Here is a 24,005-nt window from a genome sequence, read left to right on the forward strand (position 1 = left end):
AGATAATTAGTATATGTAATGAGCTAATTGGGATGTGTGTAATGAGCTACATCGGTGTACAGATACACTGCCATTGTTTCTACTAGTATCTGTAATTTAATTTTTAAGGTGGTCACTCATATTTTATAATTATTAAACCCTGAACATTGATTTATATTTGATTCATGTTTTGGAGCTATTTGAGGTGAGGATGGCACGCAGAATTGAAAGTTTTAGAGCAACAGATTATGTGTTTTATCCATGCTACAACAATATAAGCATATACCAGCTGTTGTTGGGGTCTGCAAAATATATGAAAAGGTTTTGGTTTAGAAAGCAGAGCAATTTTGCCCAAACCACACAACAAGGGCACAATAGCTGAAAGATGTATTCACTATGTTGTCAGTTGTGTTTCTATGATTGCATCATTATGGTTGATGGGAACAATTCTGAAAACCCAATTGGAAAACTTCCAAGTATTTCTATTTTTTTTTTTGACTGCTTTGTTCATATACCCAGGCAGAAGATAATTTGGCTGGGCCATACCTACTAAAGAAATGTAAGTCAAAATTATCAACACACAAAGTATAGCTGTAGAATATGTAAGATTAAAGAAACGCAGAAGATTACCTTTGGTAGACGTCCCACTGACCTTACTTTGCAAAATCCAATTTTCAAAGAATTCCCTGAAAAAAAAAGACATTAAAAAAAAGCATACAACACACATTTGCAAGAACACATGCAAACATTTTAGCCCTGCAGAAAGCTACAGAACCAAATGAAATATACAATGGGGAGCCGGGTTAGGTACAGCTCACAAAAATGGTGCATTTATGATCTTTCATAGCGTAGCACTTATCTGTATGGCCATTGACGTCAGGTAACCATTGTTAAATTGTGTTGGGAGATTTAGTCTTTTGTTCAACCTATTTATCATGAGGCTTGATGTGAGATATTTAATAAAAACAATATATTGATGAGACTGTAAAAGTTTGAGATAATCTGCATCACAGGAGGGAGCAAAAAGAAAAAAAAACTGAACTGTCCGTGGTGCTGATAGCACAGACACATGACGTGTCTTGCTCAAGGACACTTCGATTTGGTCACAATGGCTTTTTGGGTTGGGAGAAAATCACCCACAATATTTTGAACAATAGTCTACATTAGGGTTATTTCCCTATTATTGAAAAAATAAACAATTTAGAGTGAAGTTACAGAGGCAGATTTGATCAAAGACAGATTAAATAATTAAGTTGTTAGTTTTCAATGACACTACTGAAGCAAATAAAACTTGTAAAAATAAACCTTTGTCAAGCTAACATTCATGAATCTATTTCGTGGCTTTTATCATCTATCAATTTATAGCGAACAATACAGAACATGGGAGGGGTAGTTGTTAATTTTTAATGTTATTGTTTCTAGGAAACTCTGGGGAGGAAAAATTAATTTAGGAAGGGAGGAGACTCATTAGCAGAACAGAATCAGAAGGGCAAAGTGTGTGTGCATCTATGTGTGTGTGTGCAGACACTGTCATCAAATTATTATTATCATTATTATTATTATTATCATAAATCTATAGTTTGCATGGTTATTTGGACTGTTTTGGGAATTCAATGTTGTGAAAATCAACCACTGAAAGGCAGGGTGAGTGAAACCAGGTTGTTTTAGATAAGTGGGTGGTATGAAAATAGAAGCTCTCCTGTACTTGACCCGAGGACAAGCAGCTACCACCATTCTGCATATGAGTGCTGTCATAACTGCTATTTAGCTCAAACAAACACACTGTAACTGCAGCAGTTGGAAGAGAGGCCGGGGTGCAGAGATGGTAAACAAAGTGCTTCAATTTGTACACTTTAAGCTGAGGGTTGGGTTTTCCTATTCACTGAATTTTGAAAAAGCAACTATTGTTTGTTGACTGTGTTTTATTTGTGATATTACAGTACATGCCCAAGTCATTTTTTTTGGAGTCACCAGGCTAAATATTGTTTCTGAGCGCTTTCTCTGTCACTTCATTTTCTTTCACTTATTCTACTTATAATGAAATAATTTATTGAAATTAAAATAAAATAATTATAATAAAATAAAAGTTTTCATTTGGATTTGTTCTCAGAAACAAGTTTAAAAGTGTTGTAAAAGATGGTCTTATAAATTCATGACTACTCTGTGACATTGAAAAAGTCTTGAAAGTAATGTGCAACGTTGAGTATGAGAAAATAACATAAATACTGTACATTGTTTAATAGCTGAAGGCAGGGACAAAACATGGCATGTATCTGCCACCCACTGACTCACAGATGGTGATGCTAATTGTGAGCACAGGCCTGAAGCACACATACGGTACACACTGTAGTCTCTCCACACTGTCAACTCTTTTTCTTATTTTTACAGACAAATAACTTGTCCTAAACCTGAAAATGAAAATAAAATGAATATGGTGCGGTGGTGAATATTTAAGGGTGACATGTAATTGGATTTTCGCTCTCAAACTATTCATTAGCTGTAGTGCTGTTAGCTAAAAATTTTGATTTACTCATAAGGGCTAATGTGTCTGAGTGGGTTGAAAAGAGTGAAATTGTCTGGAAGAAAGCTAAAGGGTGACTGCAGGTGTTGAACGCTTGCAACAGAATGTGGGTGAATAACGGGAACAGTGACCCGACTCTTGACCTGAAGGGCCCCAAGCAGATAAGACAACTCCTAATTTGGCAATGCAGCTGGGTCTTCATGCACACAACTCACACACATCTGACCATAACAGAACATACAAACACATAGTTAGGCACATCCTTTCAACTAGCCAGCACCGCTAGTGCTAGGAATTGCGCAATAACTCGCCACCAACTGTGATTTTTCCATGACTTGCACCTTCTGGCATTCTTTTGCCATGAATCGCTTGGTCAAGCAAACAATAATCAACGGCAATAAATTATTCACACAGAACAATGAACATTGTAGGGGAAAAAAAAATAAAATAAATAAATCAAAATAGTGAATAATAAACAAGAAAATGTCTTTTCCTCTGGAATAAAGAGCCAAACGCTATAAAGACATTAAAGCAACCAATACACATCTTATTCACTTGCATCCTTGATGGGGAAAAAAATAGTAGCGACGTTTCTGATGCGTGTTATGCTAATATTTCTACTCATGACATTGACATTGAGTAAACATGGTTTCTGCATTAAGTTAATTACTCAACAGAGTCAGGGTTTAATAAAATAAGATTGTTGACTTGTTATTCGATGACACCAGAAGCCATTATCGCCCACATACACGCATCTACTCACACACGCACACACACTTACAAATGCACAGACGCACACACACAATTTCCTCAGTGAAAGAAAAGGGCATCACGTCTCTCACGCAAAGTGAAGGTTGCATTGATTTTGCAGAATTTTTAAAGGCCACGCTTACAAGAAGTAACAAATTCTAGTAATAAACCGTTGTGTTGAATATGTTGCATTTTTAAATCTCATGTAACTTGAAGTTCTGCGTTTGTTTTGCAATTTGGTGCATCTGGCAATTGGATGTTTGTCGTGAGGTCTGTCAGAACTTTTAAGGACTTTAAAAAAAGGATGACCATTTCAGTCCCGCTCCAAAGACAAATATGGAAATTGGGATTGGTGTATTCCAGTAATTGAACCCATAGCTGCTTGTTAATGCTTGCTTTTGTCCTTTTGGGGGATACTTGATTTTTGTTTAAGTGCTGGCATGATTTTCTAACCACATAATTTGTTATTTTAGGGCACTTATGTGAATGTGAACATTTGCAAAACAAGAGGTTATTTGTGGAAGAGACATCCATGGCAACTTAAGTGACATAAAATTAGCATCATTTTCAGATAATTGGTGCACTTTAGAAAAGATATGTGTTTTTATGTGTACATAAGCAGAAGTGGTGGACTGGAGGGCAATATTAAATTGTGCTGGTGATTTATGGGGACTATTTTATGGGGACTCACAAAACAGAAAAGAATCAGGCAACTAGCAGAAGAGTGGCAGGTGGCTGTTTTGCAGTACTGCATGCAGTATCTGCAAATCGAATTCTGACTAAATAATCTTTTTATTATCCTTTATGACAATGTGCTTCTTGGGTGAAAAACAATCAAAACTTATTTGAGAAAGTATCTCCTGTCTTCCAGCTGGGTTGTAATAGGACACTTATTACCGTGTGCCTCTTGAATTTCACACTTCTTTTTAATAAAGAGAGGGGGGAGGGGGGGGCGTATGTAATTTCAAATCCAATGTTCAGTCTCATTTACCACTTTTAATTTGTGTTCACAGAAATATCATCATCATCAAGGCTGATAGCTAGATAGCTAGATAGCTAGATAGCTAGACAGACAGAGAGAGAGAGACAGACAGACAGAGAAAGAGAGAGAAAGAGAGAGAAAGAGAGAGAAAGAGAGAGAAAGAGAGAGAGAGAGAGAGAGAGAGAGAGAGAGAGAGAGAGAGAGAAAGAGAGAGAAAGAGAGAAACAGACCAATTTCTTGTACACACAATTTGTTACTGCCATCTAGTGTTTTTGTTATCTTACTACAATATTTTTTCCAGATGCCTTTGTTGCAGTGTTTTTAACCGTCAGATAGCTTGTTACTGCCATCTTGTGTTACAGTTGCACTACCACAACAAGTGAAATACAAAGTGGAGCGAAGGAGACTTGAGATAATGAAAATATAGGAAATGTAACCATATTTTTTTAGGGGGCCAGCCCCCCCCCCTCTCTTGCCCCTGCCTAGACACGGCTCTGCGAGTCAAAAGTGATTAATTGGGTCCCTCAGGGTAGTGAACGTCGTATTAAATAGTAGCCTACAGCTCTCTATGAAAAAAATTATTGTTCCTGAAGTTTATGGAACCTCACTCAGTAAATGTTTCACGTCGATATTTGCGTCTGTTGTTTTGAAAATCCCCGAAGGAAGCAGTATGTCGTAAGCCCAAGGATAGTGTTACTTGACAGTTCGCCTCAAAGTCGTGAGACTGGCTCAACTCTCAGCTGTGGAGTGAGTGACTGTGCCGCCTGTCATACCTCATGTCCCGTTACTGCCGATGCTCCCCGACGCCCACCATCAGCGTTCACTCCCACCCCCGCTGAGAGTTTACATTCTCACCGGGTCCTGCCAGTCTATATTCAAGAACCCCGCTCTCTTCGAAGTTTGAGCAACACAGTTATCTACTTTATACACCTTTTCTGAATGACGGGCGGTCGTTTCGACTTTGACGATGGTGGCACCTACTGTGGAGGCTGGGGGGACGGCAAAGCTCACGGCCACGGTGTGTGCACCGGACCCAAGGGCCAGGGCGAATATTCCGGCTCGTGGTCCAACGGCTTCGAGGTGGTGGGAGTGTACACCTGGCCCAGTGGGAACGTGTACCAAGGCTACTGGGCGCAAGGAAAACGACACGGACTCGGCGTAGAAACCAAGGGCAAGTGGATCTATCGAGGAGAGTGGACCCACGGGTTTAAGGGTCGCTACGGAGTGCGACAGAGCCAGAACACACCAGCCAGGTACGAGGGCACCTGGATTAATGGGCTGCAGGACGGCTATGGCATCGAGACGTACTCTGATGGAGGTAACTTCGTGATACGGGCAGAAGATCCCAAAAGTGAATTCCTCCTGGATATTATTATCATTATTTGTTTTGAGAAACCATAATTATTTAAAAGCTTGCATGTATGACTAATGAGTTATATCACTTTCATGAAAATAGTTAGTTAGTTAGTTAGTTAGTTAGTTAGTTAGTTAGTTAGTTAGTTAGTTAGTTAGTTAGTTAGTTTGTTTGTTTGTTTGTTTGTTTGTTTGTTTGTCCTAACTATTATGGTGCAGAAAATATGGTACTTTAGGAATCTATTGTTTCATACATGTATTTGTTATGGAGGATTTTAGAGGGATGTGAAGTACTCATCCCATTTTTAGAAAATTCTAGAATGTGGCTACTTGTCATGTTGCTACTTAAACAAACACATTTGTTGCAAAAGAGACAATGAAGCGGGCTGAACGTTGGCATTTATATGATAGCGTTGAGGCTGGGTGTAGAAAGAAGGAAGTTCATCCCTTGGCTACATAAAGTCCATTAACAACAAAAAGTCACTGTTTTCTATGAACAGACACTGGTTGATCCTCTAAACTTTTGCAATTGCACGTTGCTGGTTGACTATCGTTTTGTTGCGGTGAAACGTAATCCCACACATTAAACATGTTTGGCATTATGATTTACACCAGCCATAAAGCTTGAGGATGCCGCAGAAACACATGAAACAAGATCGGGCTGATCCTGTGCTGAATCAGATCCTGTGCCATACTCACAAAAGAGCCTTTACAGAATACTGGATCGGGGCATCTATCTTACTCGATCACAAACACTATGAAATGATCTCAAATATTAAATTTATGAATGGGAAGATGTTGTCTTTACATTCTCTGTAGCTTCAATCAGTTTGCATGTTAATAATGGTAAAATGTCATTTGAAACTTGCTACTCTCCTGAGGTTGTCCGTTTTATTTATAGACACTGTACTGTATTGCTGACTGAACTCGGAGTGTGAGAAACATAGCTGATGGTTGCCACCATATGTTTTGAGCTTCTCAGTTGGCTGATCTCCATTGGCTAACTTGACATCAAGTATTTATTTCAGTCAAGAAAGGCTACATTACCTTTCCCAATGACCGAGACGATCCTGTTTTCCCAAAACGTAGTGCAGTAGACTTTCTGATTTCTACGTCTTGCTAAGTAGTTTCTATCACCTGTCGGCAACAAGTGTGAAATATCCAGGAACTAATATGATTCCCGTCCCACGACATTCTGCCTCTTCGTTGTCAACACTATTACGTACATTAAGTTTGAGAAACCATTCTGTGTATGAAAGACAATAAGCATATTAGTATTGTAAAAGTGAAGAAGTAGATCATCTTCAAATGACAATTATATCAACTGCCCTCACCAGTATGGTATCCTATCTCCAGCAAATATTTAGGACGTCTCCTTTTGCCAGCTTGTGGTTACATGAAACCTCCCTTCCTGGTCGAGTGGCATGTGCCTCTTTTGCACTCTCTCTTCATTTTTAGCACTGTTATACAACTCTGTCTCGCCGTTGGTCATATTTTACTTGGGTTACAGATCTAAAGATAATGCAGTCAAGGCTCATATCCTGCTGAGGTGCGAATGTCAATAATAATAATAATAATAATCAGATTTCTATAGCACTCACTTTTCTGGACACTCAAAGATGCTTTACAATAGATATTATGAATGCGCTCACATTTACACTCAGGTGGTGGGACAGAACTTTATGTAGCCACAGCTTGCCCTGATACCGTTTGGAATTGTTAGCGAATGTAGCAAATGCATGTTCCGTTAATGATTACTAGATAAGTACAGACTGGGGAAACGTTCGTGACCTTGAACGAACCCTGAAACAAGGAATATCAGTGAGCCTCGCTAAAGTTGACCACCCAGTTCAATATGGGCTTTAGATGTTTAAACTGAAATCTCAAAGTTTAACAATGAAGGAGTAGCTCGGAAGGATGGCATGTCATGGTTCGGCCATTACACAGCTGACACGAGTTTGTCTTAGAGTACTGCGATTTTAGCTTTCAATACTATATCGTTATTGTTCCAGTTTCATTCGCTCTGTTTTTTGCGACTTGCAGTCAAGTCAAGATGGGCCTGTTGTAGCTACTGCTACTACCATAGCATGCGATTTCTCATTATTTGCAAATTAGAAAATATGAAGGCTTACTGGAGGTCAAAATGTGTTGAGATAACAAGAACAGCACCTTAAGGTGTATGTTTGCTTTTGGAAATTTTAGTTACCCAGAGTGTTTTCATTTATTTCCGTTAGTGCTTCAGTTATCTTTGGTTTAGTGGGATTAGGGATTCAACTAGTGTTTTTTGGTTTTGATTATTTGGTCATTTGGGTGTCACCAGCTGCCCGCATTTTGTGCACGTGGATATGTAGTAGTTTGTTTCTGCCTGAAGCAGGGCTCCTGTTAATCAACAAACTCTCTTTGTTGGAATAAATCTATTTACAAACAGTTGTTATTGTCTGCTTTTTCCCTAGACAAACTATGAATTGTTCATAAGTGATTATATAAAAAAGGAAGTTCTTTAAACGACCACACTCAGCTGAAGGGTGGGCCTTCTTGCTGGAAGTCCGGTGCTGCCAATCTTTTCAACAAGCTGACCTCCGGGGGTTGTCTTGCAATTATTTATCTGAAATTGAATTGGAACTCGACCGAAGGCATGCAGAGGAGCCATGAGCGGCGTGTGTGTGTGTGTATGTACATGCATGTGTGTGTGTATGTACATGCATGTGTGTGTGTATGTACATGCATGTGTGTGTGTGTGTGTGTGTGTGTGTGTGTGTGTGTGTGTGTGTGTGTGTGTGTGTGTGTGTGTGTGTGTGTGTGTGTGTGTGTGTGTGTGTGTGTGTGTGTGTGTGTGTGTGTGTGTGTGTGTGTGTGTGTGTGTGAGAAATCTCCACAGAAAGTTACGTGAACTTCACTTGCAAGGTTCTCTGTACTTCAGTGACTTCTAATATCAAAGGATATTATTTTAAATTCTGATTATGATTATTTATTACCGGGTCCTTCTACATTGAGATGCTACATTAAAATTCTGATGAATTTTATTGATTCCCGAGATTTTTTTATTTTCTTTGTCTTTCTTCCTCTAGGTACATACCAGGGTCAGTGGACCGGTGGGATGCGTCATGGATACGGTGTTCGTCAGAGTGTTCCGTATGGTATGGCATCAGTCATCCGCTCACCACTTCGAACCTCACTGGCTTCCCTGCGGAGTGAACAGAGTAACGGCACAGTTTTACGAGACAGTCTATCCGACAGCCCTGCCGGCACCCGTGGTGGCTTTGTGCTCAACTTTCATTCAGATGGCGAAGGTTCTGAGAAGAAGGGTCTCTTTCGCCGTGGCTCTCTTTTTGGCAGCCTGCATCGATTGCGCAAATCCGATTCACGCTCATCCATCTCCAGTAAGCGCAGCTCAGCACGTAGTGAAACCACCCTGAGTCGTATCAGTTCAAGTGATGCCAATTCCACCATCAGTTTCGGAGACGGAGACCCAAGTGATGACTTCTTGACTCTAGAGGACAATGTAGATGCCACCACTACCGAGTCCTACATGGGCGAGTGGAAGAACGACAAACGCAATGGCTTTGGTGTCTCCGAGCGTTCCAACGGCATGAAGTATGAAGGAGAATGGTTAAACAATAAGCGCCATGGCTACGGCTGTACTATTTTTCCGAATGGCACCAAAGAAGAAGGGAAGTATAAAAATAATGTATTGACCCGGGGTCTTAGAAAACAGTTCATCCCGCTGAGGAACACCAAGACTAAACAGAAGGTGGATCGTGCCACTGAAGGAGCAGTGAGAGCCGCTGCCATTGCCAGAACCAAAGTAGAGATTGCTATCTCCAGGTATTATCTTTGTCACCCCTTCTCACTCATTGCCCAATCCTTTCTAGGGAATTTACTTCCCCGGGTATCTACTGTACGTTGTGAAATATTTGAAAGCTGGCCAATGAGTCACAATGATGTTCCACAAGACCATGCATGCTTAATTTGACTTCCTATTGAATTTGCAAAATAGTACCATAAGTGACAGCTCTTATCCTCATTTAGTTTTTCTTGCTAGCACTAAAGTATGGACTTTTGCAGGACATCTCACACTCGGGCCAAAGCAGAGGCAGCAGATCAAGCTGCGCAGTCAGCTAGCCAAGATTCAGATATAGCAAGAACTGTGGCCAGAGAACTCTCGCCAAATTTCCATCAGCCAGGTATCTACGGCATTGGAGAATTGAATATACTAATCGATTATAGGAAGGTAAATTGAATATATGTTGGATAGTTTTCATGTGTATGATTGAGTTTTGGGAACTGTTTTGCAGGTCCCGACTATATACGGCAGAAATACAATGTACCAGTGGAAGTGAAGGATGTCCTTGAGGAAAGTAAAATTGAGAAAACGCCATCAAGTAGCCCTCATTTCTACCGGAAAGGCACAACACCAACACATTCTCCATCTCAGAGCCCGGGCCCCAGTCCCACTCCCTCACCAACTCCCATCAAGAAGTCTGTTTTCAGCAGTAAACCATCTGCCACTGTCACTCCACCAAAGCCTCCTGGGAAAGTAACAGCTGAGCCTGGAAAAGAAGGTAACATTTCTTTTGATTGTTGTTTTGTCTACATTGTGACTAGCCGCTGCAAAGTAGAATATTTTGATGAAAGTAATAAAAATGTGCTTGCTGCTTTTATATTTATTATTATTCATTTATTTAATCGGGTTAGTTAGTATACATGTCATATCACAGGAAAGTAGAATCTTTTGATGAAAGTAATAAAAATGTGCTTGCTGCTTTTATATCTATTTTTATTTATTTATTTTTATTTATTTATTTATTTACTTAATCGGGTTAGTTAGTATACATGTCATATATCATACATGTTTATTGTTGAACATATATACAGGATACTCATGACACTTTCCTTTTTTTTTACAAACCAGGTATTACCAAGCCAGCATCAAAGCTTTCTGTCAAACAGGAAGTGAGGCAACAAGCAGAATCATCATCACTTAAAACAGCCATACCAAATAGTGGTCACCCTAATAATGGACAAATCCACTCCCAATATCACGGTTACTACGTCAAGGATGTCAAAATGTTGCCACCTGAAGAAACAATTGACTTGGAAGATGATTTTCACCCATCAAGCCTTGCACGCTTGCCGCCCCCTACCAAGCAAGTTTGGGCACCACCGCCACCAAAAGTCATTCCCAGTCCTTCTCCAGTGCCAGCGAAAGACAACATCAATGCTCCAGAGTCTTCTAAGCAGAAAGCACTGGAATCAAACAAACCAAAGACTTTTGCAGAAACCAAGAAAGCAAGCATGGAAAGTAGCCCCGATATTGTTGAGGATGAGTCAGTAAGTGTTCACGCAATATGATTGATTTTTAAAGTTCTCTCATCTGAAAACTGTTTTACTAGTATACGAAATAGTGGGCGCCAAACTGCATGTTCATATAAAGCAAACTCTTTTTAATTGCGGGCCACATCGTAGTTATGGTTTCCCTCGTGGTGCCATTAATGATTATCTTATATTATTGCATACGCACAACAGTATCCAGCATTAAAAAAAAGTTTAACAATGTTCTAATTTATTTTCAAAGTGGGGTTTAAAAATGTTTGCAATATCTCATGGTTATTAAAAGGAAATAAAATTTACAATTTTGGTATTTTAACAAGAAACATTGAGTTGACACACGAGTTGCCTTTGCGGGCCACATAAAATGATGTGGAGGGCCGAATCCAGCCCTCGGGCCTTGGGTTTGACACCAATGACCTAAAGAGAATGCAGCCACTGGTGGTGTGTATGTTTTGCCAGATCTGTATAAGATCGTGTGCTAAGATCTCTGCTGCTAAATTGCTTGCTCATCACTCGCATCGTTGTTTGGAAATGCACCGCATGCGCAAAATGATGTATGAAGTGTTAGCGGAAGCAAACATTTTACAAAAAGAAATATATTGCTCCGATAATTAGGAGACCGGTTAAAAGCCATGTTTTGTTACATTTATTGCTTTGAAAGTGTGTGGGAATATTTGTAGAATATCAAATTTTATTTTTCCCCCCTCCACAGGGTCCCAACTCGATCTTGGTGGCTCTGGTGATGTTATTAAATGTTGGTCTAGCCATTATTTTTGTCCATTTCCTGACTTGACCAAATCTGAACTCAGGTAAGTAACAATAAAATACAGTGCATTTTTTTTTTTTTATTATCATTTCAAAACTCAATTTTAATAATACCAATTTTACTAACATTACATTGGATTTTTTTCATAATGAACAAATGTAAACATGCATGAATTGTTCGCATATTGTTAATAGATGACTTCGTACATTGATCTCAAGATTTTCTGATCTTTCAGATTTTTTCAAAATTGTCACCCATGCTGATAACTCTCCATCAGCCTTTTAAAATGGGTTCCAATCAGAATGGGGAAAAAAAAAATGGAGGATTGAAAATAAGAGTGGTGAGGAAGGAAAGAAGAGGCTGGCGCAAGAAGAAAAGAAAGCAGTGGTAGAGAAAGATGAAACCAACGCTATCACCACAGTCTCCGGATGGACTGAACGGCTGTCTCTGGTGCTCGGCGCAACCTGATTGGACTGGGGATGATTTGCAATTCCACTTGCACAGTGAAAGTTGAAGCAAGTGCTCACTGGTCGGAAATAGGAAGGGAGAAAATAACACCTGAGACTCAACTTTAGATTCTCTAGACAGATTTCAAAACTACAGCACACATGGATAATGAATGTGCAGACTTTGCAGTCTTTTTTTAAATGGCCTCTTGTTTTATCTCCATTTTCACTGAGTAATTCTTGAAACTTGGAAGTGCTTCAGTGCTGCAATAAAGTTTATGCCTCATCCATTTTGTTGAAGAAAATGATTCTTTTGGGTGATTTATTTTGTCTAAACGTTTTATTAGAATTATTGCTTTTTAGTTACGGCTAATATTTAAGTGCATTTTTTTTTCCCTACGAGCTAAACCACAATTATGCCATTTAATTAATTACAACAGTGCGCTTCAAGTCTTATGAAGCCAATCTACACATTTAATCAGTCATTTAATGGTAAGTATGGAAATCAGTCAAATCAAGTTTTATTGCTGCTGAGCTTTATATTATATTTCACAAAAATATCAATGCATGAAAACGTTTGTGCATGTTTGACTGTTACATTTATGTCTGACTCTGTGTTGTACACTGGATATGTTCATAGATGCACTTTGAGCTGACGGATGTCGACAGCTGCCTTACTATTTTACAGAGTGACGTGTTGATGGGTGAAAAGGGCCTGAGCAGGAATGTGAAACGCTTGGCGGATTCTCTCCCCTGCCGGGGTCCTAGGAGAATGGATTTATTTCTATCAACCTCTCTATTGATCTGCTTTATTTGTATGTGGGTTCATTAAGGCCTGTCACAAAGCTGCCCAGTTAGTAACTGACAACAGGCAAATAAATGGAGCACCTGTATTTTCTTATTTGAACTTGTTTAGTGTTTGTGTTGTGTTAAGTATTAGCTAACTACAGGGAAAATATGCAACATTTGGTCAGTTAAAGTATTAGCTACAGTATGTCACACCATTTTGGATGTTAAACATGCATGCATATAATTTGCTTCTTTTTTTGAGTGTTTGAGCTCAGTGATTTAAATAGAGAAGGCGGTGGTGTTGTTGATTTTACTCCAGGCAACAACAACAACAAAAAACATCACACATTAGAGTTGTGATTTCATAACGTGGGAGGAAGCTCAAGAATGCAAACCAAAGCAGATTTAACTAACTAACTCCACAGATTTGAAACCGCAATCTCTAAATCGATGTTTTTCAAACGGGCTTATTCTGGTGGTATCCCAGATAATCATTGCTTTTACAGTTCAGTTGTATTTATCATACATTTTGAGTCCAATACATTTGCATGTGATCTTTTGATTGTTCCTGTTTTTCTATTTTGACGCTAAAACGCTTTAAAACGTACACCCACAGTCAATTTGAAGGTGTTCTTGAACCATTTGGAGTACCTGCATAGTATTGCTTAGAGATAAAGATGACACTTTGAATTTTTCTCCCCAAGTTAGAAGCTAGTGCCTCTGAATAATGGTTTGAATATACACACAAAAAGATCATTTTTGTTGTGTTTATTTAGCAAAACATTTGCCAGGAAAATGAATGTAGGAACATTCTGGATCATCATCTCCTGGTGGGACATGCCAGGAACAGCTCACCAGAGAGGCGTCGAGGAGGCATCCTAATAAGATGCCAGGGCCACTGGTCAACATTTTTTGCAGTTGCCACTGACCTCCAATGGCATATTGAAAGAGAGCTGTTCAATGCTTGGGCTGGTAGACCTCCCATGTATGGTAATAATGCTTCAACCTTAACCTCTATAACTCTTTTTTAATGTGCATATTATTTACCATACATATACCAATTTGCATATTTATTTTTTTGTATATTTATTGTTTTGTGTAATCATAATAAATTTAAAAATCACCTACCTGTTCTATGTTTACAGATATTAAAAAATAAAAATATTGGTAGATATATGTTGGTCAGCCAGTTACTTAGGTGTATACTAGGTCTTTGGGGTTTTTTTTATGTCCCTTGAGGAAATAGACATAAATACTGATGTGGCACTCAATCATTGTCTAGTTGTCTGACAACTTGTTATAATAGTAATTGTTTCAGCTCTAATATATCAACATAATAAATTGCAAAATAATTGCATATTCATTTTATTGTTCATTGAAAGCTTTAATTTGTGATTTTTATTCACAGATAAATCCATCTTTTGGACTGGTGATGCCGTGATCAGTTATTAGGTGGAGCTAGATGTGTATTTTGAAAGTATTGAGAGGTGACAAGAAAGAAAAGAAAATATTGCTAGATAAAGAAAGTGAGATGCCTTTTTTGTTCGCATGGTTGTTCGGAATTTCTTTTTCTTGTTTACTTGTCTTGTTTGCAATTTTTGATTTGCAATGTGTTGTATTGTGTTTTTTATTTATTTATTTATTTATTTATGTTTCCGGTTTGCTTGTACTTCAGATTTTTTTGGGGTGATTTGAACTTCAGGGCCAGAATACAAAGCAGTGTAGACTTCCAAATTGTAACTCTCAAAGAATCCTCAAGCCAGAAAAGAAAGGAGAAGATTGATTTCTTTCTGGTGGTTTTGTCAATAAAATCCAGATTATTACATATAATAAAATAATGAATAGTTAGACAATATTTGAGACTCCAAAAATAGTATAATCACTGAAATTCCATTGCATTTTGGAAAATGAACAAAAAGACTAAATGCGTAACAATTTGGAAGCATATATTTAACTAATTCTACTGAAACCTGTTAGCTGTACATTACATAAAATCATGGTCTTTCCATACAATCTGGTTTTAAGGTAAAAGGCTTGTCATAGCCCATAAGGTGGTTGTAATCCTGAGGGAGAAGAAACAAGTCAGGGTTCACTAGCAGCCCTGTGTTGTTGGCATAAAAGGTGGTGAACATCTTGCTGACAGCTGGTATAGTGACCTGCTTCTGGTGAAAAACTGTCCTTTGCTCCGTGAGGAAAACACTATAGGTTACCGCAGTATAAGTGTCCCGGTCTGGGTTGTGGTACAGACGGATTACGTAACCCTTGGTAATGAAGTGGAGGAGCACAGGGGTAAGGAAGGTAAAGAACCCGATGATACCGCAGAAAGCCACTTGCAGGGCAAGGCCCTGGACTCCTAGTCCGGTTTTCAAGAGGATCTGTGGCATGAAACAGAGACTGGCTCCACTTGTGCTGTAAGAGAATAATTTCACTCCTGATACAAGACAAAGAGAAACAGAAGAAAAATAGATAAGTTAGACCTCAGCGCCTACTCGCTGGACCACATTTACTTCGACAAACACAAAGTTCCAATGTCTCAAATGTGTTTAATTCTCCACACCCCCCGGTCTACAATCTACCGGTGTCACAAATACATGATTTTTTCCCCTTGTCTCAAGTTGAGCGATTACAGCATTTGTAAATAGCACTGGTGTTGTGAACACAAAATTTATTGAGTGACTATTTTTCCTCCATTATCTCACTCACTTGCAGGTTAACTCTAGGGTAATATAAAGCAACTCACCACGAACTGCAGTTCTCAAATTGCCTGTGTAAACAAGATTTCCATCATCTGATTGGGCCCCGGTAGTTAGAAAAGACGCTGGAATGTGAGACTGTGCCTGCAAAAGAAAATAAATAACAAAAAAACATGACTATTATTCATCATTCCTTTATTATATTGTATGTCCTTGTTAACCCATATCATATTGATATGTGTATTTTTTAATGTTAATAATATTCTACACAGTGTATAAGATACATTAAGATTTGAGACACTAGCGGCAGGTCCATCACAACCTTAAATTCAGAATGAATCCTTGACATACCGAACTCGGTACCTTGTATTTCAGATTAAGCGATGACCTTCTGACGGTATGAAGATGGTTTATCCTCGGTCGGCCGAAACTAGACACGCGCCACATGGCTTCACGTCGAGTGACAGCAATGCATGTTGTACTGATCGAATCAGTAATAAAACAAACTCGCGTCCTTAACATTCTGTTAAGAGAATAAAGCATGTTTTCCTTGTAAATGACACCTAAATATTAATAGATTATAAGAAGCGTCGAATACTGAAAACAACTTCCGCCTTTTCTTCTTCTACGCTAAATGTCTTCTTCGCTTTTCCAACGGATGAATGACGTCACATCGAGTGTCCAGAGCATAAATATATATATATACGCTAGAGCAGGGGTGTCAAACTCGTTTTTTTTCCCGCGGGCTGCATTGTAGTCATAGCTTCTTTCGGAGGGCCATTATGACTGTCAACCCAAATAAATGTATGAGCACCTCATATTATATACAGTAAAAGCTACAAAACAAACTCACAAATAACTCATTTTCAAATCAGACGAGTAAAAACTGGTCAAATATAAATATATATATATATTAAAAGTGAAGACAATTTGCAATTCCAGTAATGACAAAAATTTGACAATTTGTCTTCGCGGGCCACATAAAATGATGTGGCGGGCCGTATCTGGCCCCCAGGCCTTGAGTTTGACACAATGGGCTAGAGTAAGCCTTGCCTAATTGAGGACGTGATAACCAACGATTATTATCTCTTGTTAGGCTACAATCAATTAATTTCGAACTTTTCGAATTCCTTACCATTGTAGACACAGTTTTTTTTTTTAATAATGAGAAAGTTAGTATCAGACACTTAATGTACCGAAGTTGTTTGGCTTTGTTTTTAAAAACCATTGATCCGTACATGTGAAATGTGGTTATTTCTGTAACCTGATATAGACGTCTATTTTAGATTATTCTATAGACCTAAAATAGACATCTATATTAGGTCTATGTGTAGACATAGTTTAGACGTCTATCTTAGGTCTATAGAATAAGCTAAAATAGACGACAAATTTAAATCCATTAAATATGAAATATTAAACCCTAAACCAGCTGTAGGTTGTATGAATAATGAACAAAGGTTGCATTGCTTTGTTTTAAACAACCATCGACCCCGGTGAAGTGTGGTATAATTTTATAATTGTTTCATAACAACATATAACCAGTATGCTTGTTTACAGTCAAGCTCCTCTGAGGACAAAGTCACCGTCGCTGTGTCTGACGGTTGCACACGACAAGCAGTCCGACAACGACAACCACATTGCATCACCTGAGCGATGCTTTGGGTTAGGCAGCACTATAGCTACATTTCAGCACCGTAAAAAGAGGTAGTGTGGCAGAAGGGAGGAACATATCTTTATTCCATGACTGTCTGCCAACAACTGTGGCTAGAGAAGTCATCAAAGATCCAAGAGCATGACATCACAAAAGACAAAACACATCACCCCAACCCTAACTGTAGGCCTGCTGGGTGAGAGGCCTGCTACTGACCTCCGCCACTGCAGCGCATATTTCAATTTTATTTTATTTTTTTTACTGGCCTGTCATCACCTCTTTTAGCACCCTCGTCATCCATCTCTCCATCCATTTTTACTATAAATGTCTTTGCTGTGCTGTACAATAATTTTGGTTGATTGAGCCGTCACACCCACCAAGCTTACTCACCAAAACTTCCACAAAATGAAGAAATTAAAATAAATCTTAAATACACTGACTGCATTAAAGGCCAGAATTTATGTTCCAGAGCAACAAATCAATGCTTTAATATACACCAGTACAACATCTATTTACAAAAGTAGCAAGACTTCTACATTAATATTTAAATATACACTATGTACATTTTGTCACGTGTAATGAAATTATGTTTTGGAACAACCAAACAATTAATAGTTAGATTTCAATTTGTATCTAAAATCTATGTCATATGTTGGTTGAAGGATTCCTAATCCAGCCCGTGACTGGTCAAGAGGTGGGACTTTGATGGCAGGGTCCAGAAGTTCCATTTCGAAGTAAGCCAGAACTAATGTCAAGAATTGCTTGATTTCATATATGGCAAAAAATCTGCCGGGGCATTTGGTGACCCCAGATCCAAATGGCATGTAGAAGTAGCGTAATTTCCTGCCATTGCGATAGAAAGTCGTTTTCTCCTGACCGGTTTTATCCAGAAATCGGTCAAATTTATATTCCTGCAGATTCAAGAGGACAGAAATAGCCAATAAGCAAATTTGCTGTATATTAGGCTGATCTTGTTCTGATATATCAACTTTGAATGCTTCTTACATAGGGATCTTCATAGATTTCTGGATCGTAGTGCAGCATAGGAGGATAAAGGGCTATGACATCATCTTTGCGTATATGATATGCTTCCTGGTTGTCAAGGTGAAGTAAAAAGTCCTCTTTGGCAACTCGCACGTTCATGGAAGCACTGGATAGACGCATGGCTTCCTTTATGATACTGTCTGTGATTGAAAGATAGATCAATATAATACAAACGTGAAAACATCAAATGGACTTGGAACAGTTTTCTTAAATAAAGTCTGAAGTATTAAAATGTTAATGATAATTGACTTATTTATTGCAATCAACTCACCCAAAACAGGCATATTGTCCAGTTGGTCTCTTTTCAGGTTCAATGTGGGATCACTCGGGTTAATGGTCTGACCCGATGCTTCCAGTACTCTTTGCACCTCCTCACGAGCTGCTTTCATTGCATCTGGACTTCTACAAACAGATATAGGAGCAATGTGGTCACTGTTGCATGTGCAGTATTTCAGTTTCTTTATTATAGGTAAACAACAACATTCTTGATGTAACCGAATCAATTTGCTTTAATTGCAGTGATAAAATCAATAGTAGGCTTTTGTACACTACTAGAAAAATTAATTATATAAATAAATAAATTCATAAAATATATACAGAATGGTGAGTCATCAAAAAAAAAAGAGTTTGTAATACCTTATCATGTAAAAAAGACTCCAAAAGGTTGCAGGCAATGTATTAGCCTGTGAAGCCCAGAGGAGTGCAACATGAGTTCTGGCCTTGCTTACATCATTGAAGGTAGATAAGGAATCGTTAAGGATCATCCTCATAGAGATCAGATCCGAAACATTCTCCCTCTTGGATAAGTTTTCAGCATGCATTGTTTTTGCTAGATTCTGCATATTAAAAAAAAAAAAAAAAAAAAAAAAGGCACAGAAATACCAAAATGAATTTTGACATCATCGAGACATGAAATAAATAGGTTATCATTTCATCTCTTCCATTTCTTGTCAAGATTGCTTCTGACCTCTCTTGCACTGTAGGCACTCTTAAAGACATGAATAGGGAGGCCAGCTACCAAAGCTGGGAAGATTTTGTCAAACTCCTTGAAATTTTCCAACGTATTCAGCACCAAGGCTTTCTGAGCTGCCTGCCGGGCTTGGCATTTATCCCCACCAAGATCTTTACCGAACAATGTAAGATAGCCTGACTCAAACATCACCTGGAAAACAAAATCCAAATAACTTTAATCAAGTCTGTGCTATGTGGAGTACAAACAGAAAGTTATTCGCTTACCTTGTAGCAAAAAGCAAAAATGCCATCTACTTCCCAGCATTCCATGCTGGGACTGAGAGTGTTGGACTTCAACATTACATCTTGGAGATGCTCCATCATGCTGTCGATTAGTGAGGGCAATGCCTCACCTTGCAAAGTCTTCAAAAAAGTCTGGTGGAGATTTTCTGTGGTGTGGCCATGTCGAGGGTCAAAACTATCATGGCCAAATGCCTGGTGAGTTAGTAAAGAAAGTTGACAATAAAAATGTGTTTAAAAACACACATTACAAGTAAAACAAACATTTACAAAAACTTTACAGCTTTCAAATGGTATAAATTTACCTTTACTGATGTAGCAAAGTGGAATTTCCTCCAGTCCAAGTGTCTACCTTGTCTAATGACTGAGTGGTAAGAGAAGGGGTCACACAGGAAATGAATGTACTGGCCTGCAATCTTGCAGGTGAAAATGTGGCCATACTTCTTCTGACGGCTATGGAGGAACTGAAGAGGGTTGGCCCCAAATTGGAGAGCACAACCAAGGTATGGTATCAAACCATTTTCAACTGCGGGCTCTCCAGACTGCCTGTGGACAATGAAATAAACCATCTACCTCATTTACTGAGTCACTATTAGAAAGCTTAAACTAACAGGTCTTGTTTTAGCTTGACAATTGATGTTTTAAAACAGGGGTGTCAAAGTCATTTTTTTCGCGGGCCGCATTGTAGTCATAGTTTCTTTCGGAGGGCCATTATGATTGTCAACCCAAATAAATGTATGAGCACCTCATATTATATACAGTAAAAGCTACAAAACAAACTGACAAATAACTCATTTTCAAATCAGGCGAGTAAAAACTGATCAAATATTTCAAAAAATATATATTATTAAAAGTGAAGACAATTTGCAATTCTAGTAATGACACGAATTTGATGCACAATTTGTTTTCGCGGGCCACATAAAATGATGTGGCGGGCCGTATCTGGCCCCCGGGCCTTGAGTCTGACACCTGTGTTTTAAAGGCTTGCAAAGGCAACATTCGCACTTCCAGTCAATTCTTTTCCAAAATCAGATAAGTCAAGAACTAATTTGAACCAGCGATGGCTTTATATCCCAAAATGTATTTTTGACACTGATTTGAAAAAGTATCTCCTTTTTTTTTTAAGAACATCAGGTTTTGAGATGTAAATTTATCCTTATTACATTTTTTTAAGCATTTTTGAGGTATCATAAATGCTTTTCTCTCACATTTTGTATACCCAGATTGAATATAGTCTTACCTGCGTCGTGTCCCCACAGCCAACCAAAGGATGCAGCAGAACCCCACCAGCACTGCCCATATCAGAGCGATGCTTATTATCATATTGGCAACAGTGGTAATGATGGGAAGTTCCAACAAAATAAAAGTCTTTCCCGCAAGAGATCAAAATTGTGTAATCAATCAGTATTTTTACATGTGCATGAGTGCGTATGTGCCATTGATCAGCATGAGAGTGATGACACATTCGCATGTCGGAGGTTTTTATAACACATTGTGTCTTGGGGTGGGCCCAAAGGCGGACCAAAAATGTGCATTATGTCATCACTTAATATGAGCCCGGTGATGATTTGTCACTATTGCTTAGTCACTACGATTGCACTAAATTGTCTATTTTTAGTCTTTAAATAATAATTCCCGATGTGGAACATTATTAGATCTTGCAAGTGATTTTAACTCATTTGTACATACCCTCTATAATCAGTCAAAATGACTTTTCTATCAAACACATGTGTGCAATGACTGAGTGGGCTTGTGTGTATGATGGCCTTGACCAGAGTCCATGGACAGTGTTACCTGAAAGACATAAGGGTTGGTAAATAGATTCAAGGTCTCCTCTTTGCGCTTGTTTTGTTTTCAATGTAACTATGTGTGAAGAGGCAGATGGGGGAACAGCATGTGATATGTACTTTATTCAATTCTGGGTATCCAGCGAACACGTGTGTGGGGATAAATTTTAACTGTAAAATACACACGCGCACACACACACACACACACACACACACACACACACACACACACACACACACACACACACACACACACACACACACGCACACACACACACGCACACACACAAACACACACACACACACAACCTCATTTTAACAGACTACTTTGGAGATGGGGTCGTTTGTTAGCCGTGTTGGGCAAATTACTTCCAAAATGTAATTAGTTACAGTTTATAATTGAATGACTTCTTCATAAATGCAAATGTGCGTTACGCTGCGCGTTACGCTGCGCTGTGCGTTGCGCGTTACGCTGCGCGTTACGCTGCGCTGTGCGTTGCGCTGTGCGTGGCCTTGCACGTTGCGCATTGCGCTGCGCGTTATGCTGCGCGCTACGATGTGCGTTACTATGCGCATTACGCTGTGCGTTACGCTGTCCGATCCAAGTCACGTCCAAATTTGTTTTGTTCATTATTTTTACATTGTTGCCTGTAGTTTTTGTTTGAACTTGTGATCACCGAAGCATCCATAGTTCTCAAACCCTTGCTGCCACAGCTCACAGTTAGAATCCCTTTTGTTGTTCCTTTTTACACAATCATTTTTTGCTTGGACTTTGTCAAGACTCTTCCTTTTGGATCACTTTTGGAACTTTTTGCAGTCCTTTTGTTCCCCTGTCTATTTGTGCTTTGCTTGCCTTTTTAATTCATTTAAATAAAAAGTATTTGATCAAAGTAACTATCAGTCAATCTTATGAAAGGTCACTTGAAATGTAAACATCTTCATTATAGAACTGGAAAGACCTGATTGGAAATTGGATTGCGGCGCTGTAAATGCTGATAAAGAGTGTTATCCTTGTGAATTCAGCTGGTCCACTTGTCAAGGTCAAGGCTGCAGTGATTGACTGACGGAGTGAGTTGTATTATTCTCTTGGCATTCGCAGTTGTGTGACCTTTGTACCCATGTAACCGAAGCTATTGCAACATTGAGGACTCTATGACTTTACTGAGACTCGTTTGAAAAAAACTGCAAGCCACACTTCTGCTAAAACATCATTTGTCATTGTAAGATTAGGGATTTTTTTTTTTTCTTTTTGCATTTAATGTAGTTTGGCTGTTTTCCACATTGGTATCAATGAAAATTGGTCAACCTATATATCATATGTGTCATAGAATTTTTTACCTGAACAAATAATGCTCTCAGGCTCAGCTTATTCACCCATACTGACCTCACTCGAGTCATCTGTTGTAGTTAACATGAGTTCACACTCAAATAACCTGGAACAACCCTCCCTCTTTTAGGTCACTATGGGCTAAATTGAATCTGACTTTATGGAGCTCTGGATTGTTGACAGATGAATTGTGACACATCCACTTACTGTACATGCCCAAATGCAGAGGTGGAGGTTTCCAGGGGGTAGACTGAAATGTTTTAATTATGTTACATTAAACTAAAATGTTGTTTGAAAGGTAGTGATTTATCTGTGTCTTGCAAAAATGATGAATTAGTTATCCACCAAACCAAAAGTTGAACGCTGATCCCCAGAATTAGAATGCCTTTATTGTCATCGCAGAATACCCCAAAAATGTACATCTTAAATGTCAAGACAACATAACAGCATTGGAAACACATTAGTCATTATCAAATAAACACAAAATCATTGAACAATGTAAAAGCAATTCTGTGAATGATAATAGAATATGGATTGATAAATGCATATTCTTTAAAATCATAAATTATTTTCACAGTTTAAACTGCTTTTTCTTTTTCTCTTAATCCATCCAGCTCGAAACCCTAGCTAATGTTTAGCTATGTGTTACATAAGACTTTTCTACGCCACTTCTACTCATCAGGTTTGCAGGTGAGTTGTAGGGTTCCAGCTGACTTTGGGCAGGAGTTGTCAGAAATGAGAGGGAGTGGAGACTGGGGACAATTTTCACATTTGTGTTTCGAACTTTGGGTTTTTTTGTTTGTTTGTTTTTTACCCTAGAGTGTCATTAAACTACATTTAAGTGTCTAGCAATCAATTGCATGGAAAATGCATATTCAATTTAAGTAGAAAGCCTTGTTATAGTTTGTAAGGAAAAGGAAAATAAAGACGATCTATTTTTATTTGGAAATTTGTCTTGGTTTTTTTTTATGTACCTGTTTTGTTTATTTAGTTTTTGATTGCGCTTTACTGTAGTACTGAAGGATTCTGGACCCCATACAAGTAGGAGCGGTAATGCACCATGAGGAACAAGATTAATATAGTAAGAAAAAAAAGATGAACAAAAATAAAAGTTGTATCTTTTCAGACAACTAATATTCACTCGGCTGCAAGAAAGACATATGGACATTAGCCTACAGAAAATGTTCGCACTAGACAGATGTTACAACTTCCTCCACAATTACCTGAAGAATCTGGGATTACTGCACAGAATATGGAGCTACTACCTACATTTCATGTATTTGTTTGTCTATTATTATTATTATTATTATTATTATTATTATTATTATTATTATT

General features: G+C 38.5%; 3 protein-coding genes across 5 annotated transcripts; 1 reads left to right on the forward strand and 2 right to left on the reverse strand.

Moving 5' to 3' along the window:
• Positions 1–4,905: 4,905 nt before the first annotated feature.
• Positions 4,906–12,437, forward strand: LOC147046433 (junctophilin-1-like). Of its 2 annotated transcripts, none has more exons than XM_085930558.1 (7): positions 4,906–5,583; positions 8,654–9,410; positions 9,651–9,769; positions 9,881–10,147; positions 10,498–10,916; positions 11,629–11,725; positions 11,918–12,437. In XM_085930558.1, the coding sequence occupies exons 1-6, from the start codon at positions 5,172–5,174 to the stop codon at positions 11,707–11,709; spliced, it is 2,055 nt and encodes a 684-aa protein (XP_085786684.1). In that variant the 5' UTR covers positions 4,906–5,171; the 3' UTR covers positions 11,710–11,725; positions 11,918–12,437. The 2 variants fall into 2 exon arrangements, with proteins under 2 accessions (XP_085786684.1, XP_085786685.1); XM_085930559.1 differs by having other exon boundaries at positions 4,908–5,550.
• A 1,997-nt stretch (positions 12,438–14,434) lies between these two features.
• Positions 14,435–16,269, reverse strand: tmem70 (transmembrane protein 70). 2 transcript variants are annotated; one of them, XM_085930064.1, is made up of 3 exons: positions 15,974–16,269; positions 15,658–15,754; positions 14,435–15,348 (listed from the first exon to the last, which is right to left on the reverse strand). In XM_085930064.1, the coding sequence occupies exons 1-3, from the start codon at positions 16,151–16,153 to the stop codon at positions 14,912–14,914; spliced, it is 714 nt and encodes a 237-aa protein (XP_085786190.1). In that variant the 5' UTR covers positions 16,154–16,269; the 3' UTR covers positions 14,435–14,911. The 2 variants fall into 2 exon arrangements, with proteins under 2 accessions (XP_085786190.1, XP_085786189.1); XM_085930063.1 differs by having other exon boundaries at positions 15,962–16,269.
• A 1,054-nt stretch (positions 16,270–17,323) lies between these two features.
• On the reverse strand, positions 17,324–20,997 carry cyp7a1 (cytochrome P450, family 7, subfamily A, polypeptide 1). Its single transcript, XM_085930742.1, has 8 exons — positions 20,797–20,997; positions 19,862–20,102; positions 19,542–19,751; positions 19,273–19,467; positions 18,942–19,141; positions 18,577–18,707; positions 18,267–18,445; positions 17,324–18,172 (listed from the first exon to the last, which is right to left on the reverse strand). The coding sequence occupies exons 1-8, from the start codon at positions 20,877–20,879 to the stop codon at positions 17,870–17,872; spliced, it is 1,542 nt and encodes a 513-aa protein (XP_085786868.1). The 5' UTR covers positions 20,880–20,997; the 3' UTR covers positions 17,324–17,869.
• Positions 20,998–24,005: the final 3,008 nt, after the last annotated feature.

This window comes from Syngnathus leptorhynchus, chromosome 14, assembly GCF_054491065.1.
Source record: "Syngnathus leptorhynchus isolate UIUO chromosome 14, UIUO_Slep, whole genome shotgun sequence".
NCBI classification, from domain to species: domain Eukaryota; kingdom Metazoa; phylum Chordata; class Actinopteri; order Syngnathiformes; family Syngnathidae; genus Syngnathus; species Syngnathus leptorhynchus.